The sequence below is a fragment of the Haliotis cracherodii genome, unplaced genomic scaffold (assembly GCF_022045235.1).
Source record: "Haliotis cracherodii isolate W230 unplaced genomic scaffold, xgHalCrac1.p SCAF_4, whole genome shotgun sequence".
In the NCBI taxonomy this organism is placed as follows: domain Eukaryota; kingdom Metazoa; phylum Mollusca; class Gastropoda; order Lepetellida; family Haliotidae; genus Haliotis; species Haliotis cracherodii.
Window position 1 is genome coordinate 63,443,183 of NW_027266297.1, and position 15,364 is coordinate 63,458,546.

At 43.3% G+C, this 15,364-nt stretch overlaps 1 protein-coding gene across 1 annotated transcript in view; it reads right to left on the bottom strand.

Annotated features, from left to right (window-relative positions):
• LOC139480018 (receptor-type tyrosine-protein phosphatase T-like) overlaps positions 1–15,364 on the bottom strand; it is a 46,476-nt gene that overhangs the window by 8,339 nt on the left and 22,773 nt on the right. The window contains exons 10-23 of the mRNA XM_071262990.1: positions 13,276–13,384; positions 12,014–12,055; positions 11,213–11,361; positions 9,902–10,080; positions 8,609–8,696; positions 7,819–7,895; positions 7,570–7,606; positions 7,081–7,178; positions 6,735–6,854; positions 5,977–6,128; positions 5,145–5,280; positions 4,596–4,724; positions 3,052–3,151; positions 919–995 (exon numbers count right to left, since the gene is read on the bottom strand). Coding sequence (XP_071119091.1) covers positions 919–995; positions 3,052–3,151; positions 4,596–4,724; positions 5,145–5,280; positions 5,977–6,128; positions 6,735–6,854; positions 7,081–7,178; positions 7,570–7,606; positions 7,819–7,895; positions 8,609–8,696; positions 9,902–10,080; positions 11,213–11,361; positions 12,014–12,055; positions 13,276–13,384 — 1,493 coding nt within the window. The remainder of the gene's footprint in view (positions 1–918; positions 996–3,051; positions 3,152–4,595; positions 4,725–5,144; positions 5,281–5,976; positions 6,129–6,734; positions 6,855–7,080; positions 7,179–7,569; positions 7,607–7,818; positions 7,896–8,608; positions 8,697–9,901; positions 10,081–11,212; positions 11,362–12,013; positions 12,056–13,275; positions 13,385–15,364) is intronic.

Here is a 15,364-nt window from a genome sequence, read left to right on the forward strand (position 1 = left end):
TAATTATGCTTCAGACTGTTGCCGGACAAATTACATTTGTGCCAGGTGGGCTTTGCTTTAAAAAAAATATTTCAAGCTCATAGTTCTAATTTGAAAAATCCGGTTTTGCAGCTATAGAGGAAAAACATATCGAATCTCCTGACAATAACCCTACCCTACCCCACCCCCCTCTCAGAATATAAAAGGGTTGGTTCCTTCGTGTGCCTCGATTTCAAGCTTGCGAAGAACACGATTGGTGCAGTCGTCCATCGTGTCGTAATTCGGTTCAAATTCAAGTAGTTGCATCGTTTAGCCGTGCTAGGTCCAAGTGATAAAATCCAAAATACCACTTGAGCATACAAAGGTAAATTCGCTCAAACGTGACCCTCAACAAAGGGAGAATTAGATAGCGTTGGATAATGAAGTGGGTTGAAATATCTGTCACTATTGAATGAATGCTCATGAAGTTTCACAGAGTAAATACTGTTGTATTGTCCAGCTGGCTATGGGATAAGAGATATCCTCATCCCAGCAGGGGTGTCAGCTCACTCCATCAGCAGCTATATGTACATTGCAGCACGGTGATGGATTGTCATATAATTGGTTAATATGCCTCACGGTGTAATAATCTGGTTCATGGATTTGATATTCTTAAAGCGGCATTTATCTCATAACAAAGAATTGGAATGCACGTATGAATAATTTCAAAAGGTTAATACAAGAATAACCAACGTTGGTCGCATGGGTCAATTCAACATGCCACGTAAACAGTGAATCCCATCAAATTCTCAGCAGGCTCCGAACAGCCACATACAAAGACCTATACATGTTGCGTTTTACAAGACCAGGCTCGACGATTTGCACTCATTCACTTTAAAACTTACAAAAAAGCCGCATAATACCAATACAGAAATACCGGGGGACCGGTGTCCTACTCACTGGCATAAGCACTGCATTGATGTAGTCGTTGCCTGCGTCGTTGACGTCGGTGTGTAGATGTGGCCGGTATGAGTCGACTTGAGTCAGGAACAAAAAGAAAAAGATGAAGATGCTATATGTCACTATCTGGGTACGGCTGGATATAAGAGGGTGACATTGTGAGTATAAATCCATTGGTACATACAGTATACATCCCCTGGTCCATACAGTATACATCCCCTAGTCCATACAGTATACATACCCATGTCCATATAGTATACATCCCAAGGTCCGTACAGTATACATCCTCTGGTCTGTACAGTATACATCCCTAGGTCCGTACAGTATACATCCCTTGGTCCATACAGTATACATCCCCTGGTCCATACAGTATACATCCCCTGGTCCATACAGTATACATCCCTAGGTCCGTACAGTATACATCCTCTGGTCCGTACAGTATACATTCCCAGGTCCGTACAGTATACATCCCTTGGTTCGTACAGTATACATCCTCTGGTCCATACAGTATACATCCCCTGGTCCATACAGTATACATCCCCTGGTCCATACAGTATACATTTCCTGGTGCATACAGTACACATCCTCTGGTCCGTACAGTATACCTCCCCAAGTCCATACAGTATACATCCCCTGGTACGTACAGTATACATCCCCTGGTCCATACCGTATACATTTCCTGGTGCATACAGTACACATCCTCTGGTCCGTACAGTATACATCCCCAAGTCCATACAGTATACATCCCCTGGTCCATACCGTATACATCCCCTGGTCCATAAAGAATACATCGCCAATCCATACAGTATACATCCCATGGTCCATGCAGTATACATTTCCTGGTGCATACAGTACACATCCTCTGGTCCATACAGTATACATCCTCCGGTCCATACAATATACATCCCCAGGTCCATACAGTATACATCCCAAGGTCCATAAAGTATACATCGCCTGGTCCATACAGTATGCATCCTCTGGTCCATACAGTATAAATCCCCTGGTCCATACAGTATACATCCCCTGGTCCATACAGTATACATCCCCTGGTCCATACAGTATACATCCTCTGGTACGTACAGTATACATCCCCTGGTCCATACAGTATACATCCCCTGGTCCATACAGTATACATCCCAAGGTCCATAAAGTATACATCGCCTGGTCCATACAGTATGCATCCTCTGGTCCATACAGTATAAATCCCCTGGTCCATACAGTATACATCCCCTGGTCCATACAGTATACATCCCCTGGTCCATACAGTATACATCCTCTGGTACGTACAGTATACATCCCCTGGTCCATACAGTATACATCCCCTGGTCCATACAGTATACATCCCCTGGTCCATACAGTATACATCCCCAGATCCATACAGTATACATCCCCTGGTCAATACAGTATACATCCCCTGGTCAATACAGTTTACATCCCCTGGTCCATACAATATACACCCCCAGGTCCATACAGTATACGTCCCCAAGTCCATACAGTATACATACCCTAGTCCATACAGTACATATCCCCTGGTCCATACAGTATACATCCCCTGGTCCATACAGTATACAAACATCCCAAGGTCCATAAAGTATACATCGCCTGGTCCATACAGTATGCATCCTCTGGTCCATACAGTATAAATCCCCTGGTCCATACAGTATACATCCCCTGGTCCATACAGTATACATCCCCTGGTCCATACAGTATACATCCTCTGGTACGTACAGTATACATCCCCTGGTCCATACAGTATACATCCCCTGGTCCATACAGTATACATCCCCTGGTCCATACAGTATACATCCCCAGATCCATACAGTATACATCCCCTGGTCAATACAGTATACATCCCCTGGTCAATACAGTTTACATCCCCTGGTCCATACAATATACACCCCCAGGTCCATACAGTATACGTCCCCAAGTCCATACAGTATACATACCCTAGTCCATACAGTACATATCCCCTGGTCCATACAGTATACATCCCCTGGTCCATACAGTATACATCCCCTGGTCCATACAGTCTATATCCCCTGACATATATTGCTGTTTGAAGTATGACATGTGTTAATGTATAAAGTACGTTGCTTATGAATACATCTTGAGATGTGGTGATGTAGAACTCACCCGGGAGGATGTTGCAGTATCTGTTTTTGCGCCTGTTCTCGGCTGCCTTGGCGGAGATGAACTCTTTCTCTGACGTCACCGTAGGGCAGGTCTTCAGGTCCTACGGAATGACGTCACGATTTCTCATGATAATGGTCGTAACTGAGAGTAATACTAACACTGATTTGGAAATGCATTGTAATACAGCGTGACAAATATATTTCCTTTCGTGACTTGAATATATGGACATCTTGTTCATTAAAGGATTCTGACATATTCCTAATGGATCTATTATCATTTCTAAACGACCATGCGCTCTTTCGTGAATCGTTCGTACGTAAAAGACCACCACTGCGAGGCCTGATATTTCTTCTTCTTATAAACATACTGTTTGTAATCTTGCCTCTTCACCCTCTCACGAAAACGTGTCTAGTTTCAGCCTCATCCATTTTAGTCAAATATGATTAATCCAACGTATACACCGCGACCAGTCAGTTCGCTTGGCGTTACACATGCTTATGATATAGTCGGAATCGTACAAAAGTTGACTCTGCTTTATGGGATATGGAAAGGGTTTTGGCTCATTATTATTATTATTATTATTACTATTATTATTATTATCAGATTAAAATAGAAAATGCAGCAAAGAGGGTTTGGGTGATCCTGGCACAGTCAGGCTAGTTAGGCTCTTCGTCAGCTCAGGGCCATTGCCCCCTCTGCACGCAGCCCAGACAGCGAATGGGACTTCTCCCAGGAAGCGCTGCCTAGTCAAACCAACCTAGAGCTTTTCGGAGAATGTGAAGACTCCCAACACTGCAGCCATGTTTTTCCTTAAACTTGTCAATCACATAAGTGTCAACGGGGGCAGAAAATTCAATGATATAAATGATTTCATTGGATTTATCAAAAAGGACAAGATCAGGTTTGTATATGCACCTATCCCAAAGAATTTTGTATTTATCATTTTCCATCACACCCTCTACATATTCTGGGTCGTACATTGTACCATGGATGGATATCTGGGTCAGAATCATAAGCATTGCGAAGACGGTAATAAAATGATCGAGCCACTCCATCGTGTCGCTTAATATATTGTGTTTCTGCCAAAGCTAGGCATCCACTGACAATGTGTTGGAAAGTCTCGACCCGTGAAGATTCCGGGATAGAATAGGTCTTCAGCAACCCATTCTTGCCGTGAAAGGCGACTATGCTTGTCGTAAAAGGCGACTTAAGGGATCGGGTGGTCAGGCTCGCTGACTTGGTTGATGCATGTCATCGATTCCAATTGCGTGGATCGATGCTCATGATGTCAATCACTCGGTTGTCTGGTCCACTCGGTTGTCATTGAGTGTCCTCTGATAACAATAGGGGCGGTCGGGTTGCCTAATGGTTAAAGCGTTCGCTCGTCACGCCGAAGACCCGGGTTCGATTCCCGACATGGGTACAATGTGTGAAGCCCATTTCTGGTGTCCCCCGCCGTGATAATATTGCTAAAAGCGGCGTAAAACCATACTCACTCACTCACTCACTCTGATAACAATATGGAGCGAGAGTGAAGCGTTTACCTTGAACTCTTTGTGTGCACATTCTGATGTGATGATATGGAACTGGTCAAGTAATGTAGCCGGGGTGAGATAGCTGCTGCCGGCGACCAAAGCCGCCAAGAGTGCCTCGTGCAGAAAGACGAACTGATCCTGGGGACAAGTCAGTCAAAATGATACTTGGGTTTACTTGAACAATCACCACGGGAATCAGAAGCTCTGATAACAATAATGATATTGTCTGTCCTGTTTACTCTCGTACATGCGATCACATTTCACTCCTGATTTTTTGTATATCGACAGAGGTTTGTTTGGTTGATAAAAAGATATATCAGAACTTTAACACTAGATGAATAAACACATGAACGACATTTCATTTAGTTTATATTTGCAAATAGAAAAAGGGAGTGTTATATATGTGTAAACACGGGACTCCGTTCATGTCAGAATCGTAGGGGTTAATGGCTGCTAAAACCCATTATAATTAATACAATCATGGAAAATGTATTTTTCATTGTGGCACCATGTGCTTGAACTCTGACAACAAGTGTGTACCTGGCTGTCTGAACCTACCAGTGTCTGAACCATGTTTACTCTCTGCTGACGGAGCTTCCATGCAACGACAAAGACGTCTACATCATCATCAAGGGCCGCCTCCTCAAGCAAATTCTCCAGAGCGATAAACGTCCCAGTTCGTCCCACGCCAGCACTGGAATGACAGTTAGGTTAGAGGCTTGAGCGGAACAGAACAGATGTTTATAATCAGAAATCACTTATTACGACGCTATTGAACCGGTATGTGAAAATATACATATACTACAAGTGTAAATAAATATATCTATGTAAGACACAAATCATGTCCATTTTTAATAAATGTAGCCATTTCAAACTTTGAATACGTATACAGTTTTTCATAAGACAATTCCTCACATATTTTATATATCCTCACAGTTTTTAACCTGTATGTGCCTTCATATGCTGTCATACAACAATATTCTATGTGCAATGCTTCACTTATTATGTTTGATGTACAATGCTTGATGTACAATGCTTGATGTACAACGCTTGATGTACAATGCTTGATGAACAATGCTTGATATACAACGGTTGATGTGCAATGTTTGATGTATAATGCTTGATATACAATGCATGCCGTACAATACTTGATGTAAAATGCTTGATATACAATGCCTGATGTACAACGCTTGATGTACAATGCTTGATATACAACGCTTGACGTACAATGCTTGATATGCAATGCATGACGTACAATGCTTGATGCACAATGCTTGATGTATAACGCTTGATATACAACGCTTGATTTACAATGCTTGATTACAATGCCTGATGTACAATGCTTGGTGGCTGAACAATGCTTGAAGTACAGCTATATTGGGTTAATTACCTGCAGTGGACAAGAACCGGGCTTTCTGACTCCCCAACTGCGACCTTGACCTTGTGACGGAAGTAAACTAGCGACCACGCTGATTGTGGCACTCCTTTGTCCGGCCAGGCCGTGAAGTGAAGCTGGGTGACCGTCCTTGATGGGCTATTGAGCTGAAGAGAAAAAACAGTTGAGGAACATAAGCATCCTGTATTATTGGCATCAGGGGGCAGCAAACAAACACCACCGTAACTTAAGTTAAGACGTTACACCGTTCAGTGGCACATGTACATACGTTGTCGTATGATCACTATTCGAGTCATTACATATCCTGCATGAACTTGAACTCAACAATTATAAACAGTCAAGCTGTCGACTGACAAAGTCAATCAGAATCAGTCTTAGACAAAATTCAGAGTGACGAGACTGGCGACTAATAGGTTTTCAGACTGATGTAATGCTTAGTCACAACTGGGCTTGAGCGTGATGTTTTCAGTCTGGTTTGCTGCGAGACTTGTACGTTGCATAGCAACCATAAAACATGGCGGTGCCCAGACTCTCGATGGCAAATTCCTGTCTATGTTTAGAGCAACAAGTAGACATTTTTGACAGGGATACCGTCGATTTTATTACTGTGTCATATATTAATATGCATGTATCTTTGATGGATCGATAGCGGTAAAAATGCATCGATACAATTATCGGCGGAAATACTATCGCGATTATTGTGGTATCAATGTGGCGTCATAATCACTCCTCTAAATGATTTGGCAACCTACCTTCGACATCTTCAGAGTCCTGGCAGTGTAGTGAGCTCTGGTTTCTTCATGCACCACGGCCACAGTGATGTCTCCAAGAAGCAGATCCTCCTCACAGTTCCAGTAGGCTTCGCACTTCCTCTGAAGAACAAGAAGCTGGGTTAATCCCCCGACTCTGACCAATGCATGGCAACGAATACAGTTCACACGAGCCGACAGCATATCGGCAAGACATAAAGTAGCGCGATGTCCTGAACTGTCGTTGCTAAGTCACCGAGCTAAAGAAGACGGTCGGTAGTACACAGGGAAGGACGATCCAGGAATAGAATCATAAAGAGAAACAGAGAGCACTGTGCAGATCACATACCCTGCCCTCCTCCACCAGGTTTGTTAGCATCACAATGGTCGTCACCTTCTTCTCCCAGATCATCCGGACAAAGTCTGCAAGGATTGCCTTGTTTGGCCCTGAAACATACCCGCTAGTCAGACACATCAAACAGGAGTGTATAGCTCTTAATACATTTTAAACAGACCACCAATGCTCATAGTCGATTAAAGGATTTCCAAGACAGATTTGTTTGGTTGTTTGTAGTTTAACGCCGCACTCAGCAATATTCCAGCTATATGACGGCGGTCTGTAAATAAACGAGTCTGGAGCAGACAATCCAGTGATTGATATCATGAGCATCATTCCACGCAATGAGGATCAATGACATGCATCAACCAAGCAGCGAGACTGCCCACCCGATCCCGTTAGTCGCCTGTTGAGCATATTCGCCTTTTACAAGCATGGGTTGCTAAAGACCTATTCTATCCCGATATCCGAATCTCCAAAGACATCAGAATACGTCCTTACCTTGTGATGCGATGTAACTTGTTTTCTTGTTGTAGCTCTGGAAAAGTAAGCATTCTGTTAGAGGCTGTCCAATTTATTAAACGATTACGCATGCATTGTTTACAGGCACTGGTTAGCATTTCGTGCACGTTTGATATTCAATACTCTGTGATAGTCACCATGGTGATGACTAGCACGTATCTCTCTGATATCAACCACCCCACCACCCCCCGGTCCTCGACTTCCCACCACACAGTCCGAGCAGCTCACCAGGATATGAGAGGCGTTGATGTAATCTGATGTCGGGTCACCGTCGACGACGTCCAAGACAACACGACAGTGATCATCTGGTGATATAAATTGAGGCAGACATTATTATATGCGGACGTTTCAAATATCATGAGAGGTGGGTGAGATAGAACTGTAACGTTAAATAACACTTTAAACTATTCAGCAAATGTCTGAGTTTCAGTGTTGTCGATCGCAGTATCTCGAATTCGATGATCTTGGGTTCGAATAACAGTTTAGCCCTGATGATAATTTTGGTTTGTAAGCACCATACCCGCGCTCGTGTAACAATTGTTCCCGTGTTTTGTTTCAAGTGACTTGCCTTTGCGTGTGTTTGTAATTGACGGCAACAACAAAAACAATTCGGGGACCACCGATGGGGCAGGATACGCTCACCTTTTCGCGAACACCTGGTATCATCACTATTTGAAAGTTATTCATAAACGCATGCTAATGATTTGGTCGGAATAGTACAATCGACTTTACGTTTTACGCAGAGAATTTGATTGGGTATGGAGAGGGTTTTATAGCTATATTTCATAAACGTGAAGCACGACAGAGACCTGCATCTCGTCGGACTTTCCTCTAACATTTAGCTGATCCGCCGTTTTGTAACTGAAATAGCGTTCAAAGTAGCGTTAAACCAAACTCACTCTTTACAAATTGACCAATGTGAACGTTTGCCCACTGATGAAGCACGTTAGCGATGGTATCATCCTATAAAACCAAGAACCCCAGTCGGGGCGATCTGAGAACACCGCTCAATACTTACAGGGCAGGATGTTGAGGTATCTGTTCTTGTGGCGGTTGACGTCGGCGCTGGCTACGTCACAAGACACAATGTAATCCCGGGGCAGTTTCTGTAATATAGTCGCGCTTGAGTATATATCACGTTTTGTTTTGAGGCAGCGGACTGTTGACAATATGTTTGTAGTTATTCAGTGGCAGCTGGATGATTGAAGGGCTAGGACGATTTCGAAGGCTGACATGGCTAGAATTTAGCGACTGACAGCAACAGCGCGAGTAATTAATGAGTTTTCCACCTTTGTGTAAACATGAACATAGAGGGCTTGATCGTTCGAGAAGCCTTGGGGTGGAGCAGTTTCCTACATGTATATATGAGAAGTAAGAGGGCGACCCGAAGCATTTTTCGAACTGACTTGCACCTTATCTATTGGCCAATGGAGGCTCGGATACCTATCTCAAAACGTCGAAATCCTGACAGCTTCCAACACTATTTCGCATTTAAGAACGGATACAGGACTGTTTCACAACATTTGACAGTGACAAAACAGTGGACTGTTGCGTGTTGCTGTGTGTTAACTGGCCCCATTGTATTGCCTTATTTATTGTTATCCTAAAACTGTGTTGGTTATTCCTTGATCTTATGTTGTCATTTTCTGATTTTCACAGTTGTGTTCTGTAAGTACCCGTTTATGGGCTGTATCTAACCTTTGCACATACCAGAAGTTGCAATAAAAAGATTGGTAATCACCTCTTAACAATATACGAACAATAACATTCCGACCTAGAATTTATCTGTGACATTTGAGTCAAATATGTGCCAAAATGAAAAACAAATCAGTTTCAATTTCACTATTAAACTTCAATTAGGTTTTTTTATTTATTTATTTTTTTTGGGGGGGGGGGTTCCCTTGATATGTTGTGACTGTATCTGATTGATTAACCTCTAAAACACACACAAACACAGACACACAGACACACGAAGGAACCGACCCTTTTATATTCTGAGGGGGTGGGGGTGGGGTGGGGTGGGTGGGTGGGTGGTTGGTTATTGTCAGGGGATTAGAGATTGTTTTTCTTCTACAGCTGCAAAACCAGATTTTTTTCATTAAAACTATTATCCTGAAATATGTTTTTTTAAGAAACCACCTGGCACACATGTAATTTTTCCTGCAACAGTCCGAAGCATAATTTTTGTTTTCAAAAATGTTCAGGGACAATTAATTATATTCGAAAAAATCACATCCTATAAACTTTCGTCACACACACACACACACACACACACACACACACACACAAACAAACACATGCCGCCACCCACCAGAAAGCGATGCTGGAAGTGGTACTTGTTGCTCCGCCACTTGTCCATGTAAGCAGGGAAGTCCGCCACCCGCACCGCCGTCGCCGCTGACTTGTCCACGTCCAGGTTGTAGTATTCCATCTTGGCGTCAGGGTCAGCAGCCGGGGGCACCAGTGCTTCCTCATCCCCGGTCAGGTCATCTGAGGGTCACAGAAGACAGAGTGAATGAGTGAGTGAATGCTGTACTTAGCAATACTCCTGCAATGTCTCTGCTTCCTGCACATACTCTGGACCAGTCGTCGCGAGTACACAGACTAAAACCGAACATTGGTGCATCAGTTGTTAGGACTTACTTTCAGGACCAACTTAATGGAACAAATGTTAGATTTGGGATAACACTTTCTTAGTAAAGTACAGATTCTAGAAGTACTCAATATATAGTCCCATAATATATATAAATATAACATCTGTTACATTTGATCCCTTTCTCAACGGCATTGTGTGCTCATATCTTCGGGACCCGTGAAGATTTCGGGGTAGAATAGGTCTTCAGCAACCCATGCATGCCGTAAAAGGTGACTAAGCTTGCCGTAAAAGGCGACTAACGGGATCGGATGGTCAGGCTCGCTGACTTGGTTGGTGCATGTCATCGTATCCCAATTGCGTGGATCGATGCTCATGATAGTAATCACTGGATTGTCTGGTCAAGACTAGATTATTTACAGTCCGCCGTCATATAGCTGGAATATTGCTGAGTGCGGCGTTAAACAGCAAACCAACCAATCATACCTTCAGCCATGGGAGATGTGCCAATTTCCACTTTTCAGAGGGGTACACAAAATACTGATCTAGACTACAAGTTGTCGGACTTTTGTTTTGTGGAAGCCTGGGTGATTAAGTAGGTTAGATATTTTGTGCTGACTTTGGGTGCTGGCGATAACGTTCCTCACTCTGGCAGTGTGGGTTCGAATCCTGGATGGAAATCAACCCAAAACAGAAGTAGAATCTGTACTTTACAAGTGAGTGAATGAGTGAATATGGTTTTAAGCCGCTTTTAGCAACATTCCAGCAATATCACGGCGAGGGGACATCACAAATGGGTTTCACACATTGTACTCATGTGGGAAATCGAACCCGGGTCTTCTGCGTGACGAGCGAACGCTTTAACCACTAGGCTTCCCCACCACCCCTGTCCGTTACTAAGAAAGCGTTATCCCAAATATAATATTTGTTACATTTGACCACTTTCTAAACAGTATCGTGTGTTCACATCTTAATGGAGTTTTTACTTTTCTTCACTAGGTGCAGTCCAACTTTTGACATGCTACTTACCATCCTCCACGTAAGACATATCCAGACGCGACCTCAACAACCTCGCGCTCCTTCTGACTACAACCGGTGATGACGTCATTCCAACAATGGGTGTTGGGCTAATTTCCGGAACTTTGGTCGCTTCCGTCGGATGCTCGGGTCCTTTCCTCCTGTGGAAGAAACGTTCACTTTTGTTTGGGTGAGGATCGAGGAGGTAACAAAAACGAGGCTCGAGGACGAAAACGAAAGTACCAATGAGGTGACTGAGCTTGGCGATCACGCTTCAAACACAAACAGCATCCCCAAATTAGATGCATTAAGGGGAAAGGGTAAGTGATATTTTTTGCTAAGGTGATGATCACTCTTAAAAAAAATCACAATTTACTAAATATGAAACAAGCTTGAAATACTCATATCCCCCGCATGTCCGGTTGAGTGCAAGGCATTATCCCTCCGTATCCTCCCTACCGCCATTTTTAGATGTAGCAATGGAAACTCGAAAAATATTTTTTTTCAAAAAGCCTTAACAATCAAAAGGCACCAGTTCAGCACTAGACCTGTCTATGTGCCAAGTTTGGTAAAGATATATTTAGTTCTGCTCTGGAAACGAAACGTGACGGACGGACGGAAAAACGAAGGGATGGAAAGAAGGACGGACGGCATCCACTCCGACATCCGCCTTCCACTTCGTGGCGGGAGATATAAACCGGCACGTCCATTAAATATCTAGACTGGATAGATGTCAGAGATGAAGAGTCCAGGACTACGTGGCGTGAGGACAGATTGTGGATATGCAGTTAAACCGGGAACCGTCGTACATACCTCCTTTCAGCCTCGCGACAGGAGTACACAGGCTTGTGTCGACTGGAACAGAGGGGAAACAGTAATCAGGACATGTAAAAGTGCATTGTGTCTATATAGAGAATCTCACCCGAGTACCTTTTGATATCAAATATATCAACACTCGTTGATAAAAGTGGCAAAAGTCCTCGGCAAGCCTTTTATCAACTCGGGTGAGATTCTCTATTAATCACCCAACATCATTCTTCCAACCTTTTCAATTTGTAGACAGTAATTAGCTGTGTCTTCAATGTAAAAAGTACTGATAACAGCTTCAGTAGCAGAGTTATTAGTGATGTCATTTGTTTGTGACGTCATGGTAACCAGTGACGTCACAATGGTCTGCAAGGCACTGTGATGTAATTCCATTGCAGCGATATCTACAGTGTATACATCGCTTGATCTCATCTAAGCGATATATCCTGTGGGAGCGAGTTTTGGATGATAAACCTGCTTTGAATTATACTTACGTTTTTCAAGTTTATATACCCAACGTGCTAACATTGCAATGGTCATAAACGGAGTGAATGGTTTCGAACTCGTGATTATTTAACCTTGCTCGTTCAGGGGACGGCGAATTGCGGCGCATGGACAACTGGGTAGCACGTGCTTTCTGGTTTGTACCAAACAGTGTACCTAATGCTACATCTACAACATGTGACAAGACAATCACGGTATGCTGAAATAATATAGCCAAGTCTAGATGTTCACGTTCCCCTAATGTGTGCTGTACTGTATACCAATCTCATTAAAATCAAACCTCAGTTCTCGCTACCGCTAAACAAAGATCTGAGGACACCCCATTAGGAGTCATGTCAGAACGACCTTTCATCCGACCAATCAGAGCATCGCTTACCAGATTATGAAAGTGACAGTCGCAATGTGATTTCTAATCATGCAAACCTCGAAAACTTTAACTCCGAACGATAGTTACGGGTTTAACGACTGAATCCATACAATCTAGACCATCTATTTGCCATTCCAGAATGTTCTTTTGTTCAGATTTCAAATTTGTAATCGGGAATTCGTCAAAATATGTTTCGAAGCGTAGTCGCCAATTTGAAATTAGTACCGTAAAGAACGAGAAAGCTGCCTTCTGATTGGTCATTATCTTGGTCGGTCAAAGTTCGCGCAAGGTCGGTCTGACGTGACCCGTAATGGGATGTCCTCAGATCTTTGTTTAGCGGTAGCGAGAACTAAGATCTGATTTTAATGAGATTGTACTGTATACCAGTTGAACTTACCGTTTGAGGAATATGATGACGATGATCAGACCGATGACAAAGATGAATGCTCCAACCAAAGCTCCGATCAGGATACTCCGTTCTTCGAAGAAGGGCAGACCTATAATAGCTGGAATAGACAGAGCAATCTGATGGGGAAAAACACAATATGGTAAATGCATTACATCTCTGTTTCATGGCCAAATACTAATAGTATCATTTTCGATCAACCGCCCCATAATGTTGGAATATTGCTGAGTGCGGCGTAAAACAACAAACAAACAACCTTGATATACCATGAAATGTTCTGTGACAGGAGTCCTTGTCATAGTAGATACTGGTTGGATGGTTGGTTTATTGTTTAAGGTCGCACTCAGCAATATTCCAGCTATATGACGGCGGTCTGTAAATAATCGAGTCTGCACCCGACAATCCAGTGATTGACATCATGACCATCGATCAACGCAATTGGGATCGATGACATGTATCAACCAAGTCAGCGAGCCTGACCACCCGATCCCGTTAGTGGTCTTTTACGGCAAGCATAGTTGCCTTTTACGGCGAGAATGGGTTGCTGAAGACCTATTCTACCCAGGAATCTTCAAAACCTCGAACCTCGAACCTTCCGCTCTCCGGGCGGACGCTCTACCACTAGACCACGGAGGCGGTCTATTCTGATCCGGAGTCCTCAAAGAGGCACATGTGCAATAAAATGAAACACGGTTCGAAAACTCATAGCATCTGTTCTAGGATGTCATCAGTACACATACGTTTTGCAATCTAATTCAAAATTTGGTGGTCAGAGAGTTTAACATCGCTACTACCTACATAAGGGTATCGAGACTGCCTCCGTGCTCTAGTGGTAGAGCGTCCGCCCGGAGAGCGGAAGGTCCGGGGTTTGATCCCCGGCCGCGGCATACCAAAAGACGTTAAAAGATGGTACTTGTTGTTACCCTGTCTGGCGCTCTGCATTAAGGGGCTAAAAAAAGGACTGGTCGTCTCGGAGTCAGTATACTGTGTCTGAGTTGGGTATTCATGTTAAACTGCGGCATGGTATCTCAGTGAACTAGCACTATAAATCGGCATCAGTCTGGACTAGTACAAGCAGCCACACAAACACACACACGTCCATGCAGTCGCTATATAAGTGCAATCTTGGACGCGACATAAAACACCATTTCACCTCACCAATTAGAGCATCGGAAATATACAGCCTATATCAGAACGTAACCGAGTCTGGTACGGATGTTCAGATCGTATCACGCCACTTGTCTTGACAACCGATGGCAATCATACATGCGCCTTTCACTGAGCCTGGATTACCCAGAACTGAGTCTGTCAAGGAATATCAAAAGTCAGAATAAAACACCTGACAGTATTTCAGTACAAAATCTCCTGATTTACGTCAACCGCGTGACCTTCACCCTTCTCATAAATATGACCAAGCAGGACTTTAAATATCATCTGCATGAAACTTGTTTTCAACAGCAAAAAGTGTAGACGTTATTCATAACTGATTTATCAATCGCTTGTCACTTGGCACATGTACCGCCAGGTGGATCAGACGAGATCTCGCGAGACGTTTATCTGACGTGATCATCTCAGGGTGCACGGTTCTATTGTCGCTGGTGTAAATCATACAGAACCTTAAGCCTGCTGGCTACAGGAAGCGTCTGACATCCCAGACGCATGGACTTGTCAGAGCACGACATTCGTATACAATACTTGATGTTTACACCATAGCGGGTCGTATTGACTTCACATTTATACCCATTAATGCGCAATAAAACGACAAACAATACTGACGTTTCTATCATCGTGAAACTCCGACTCCGCCCAATTCCCGACTGAATGACGACAATAGCATGGGAATGTTTTATGAGCAATTGATCTTATCTGATCTTCTAGTTTCAAGCTTGACTAAAGTTTGTCCTGCCCTCACGAGACTATTAATATTATGTTGACAAGATGCTGATTAACTAGCTCACTGAGACAAAGTACAATAACTGCACTCGATCTGTTATTTAGTAATAGTTTATAATGTTCCTTTTTAGTACATGTGCGTTCCTCGCGGCATTTTGTCTTCACTAGCACATATCATGGCATTTTG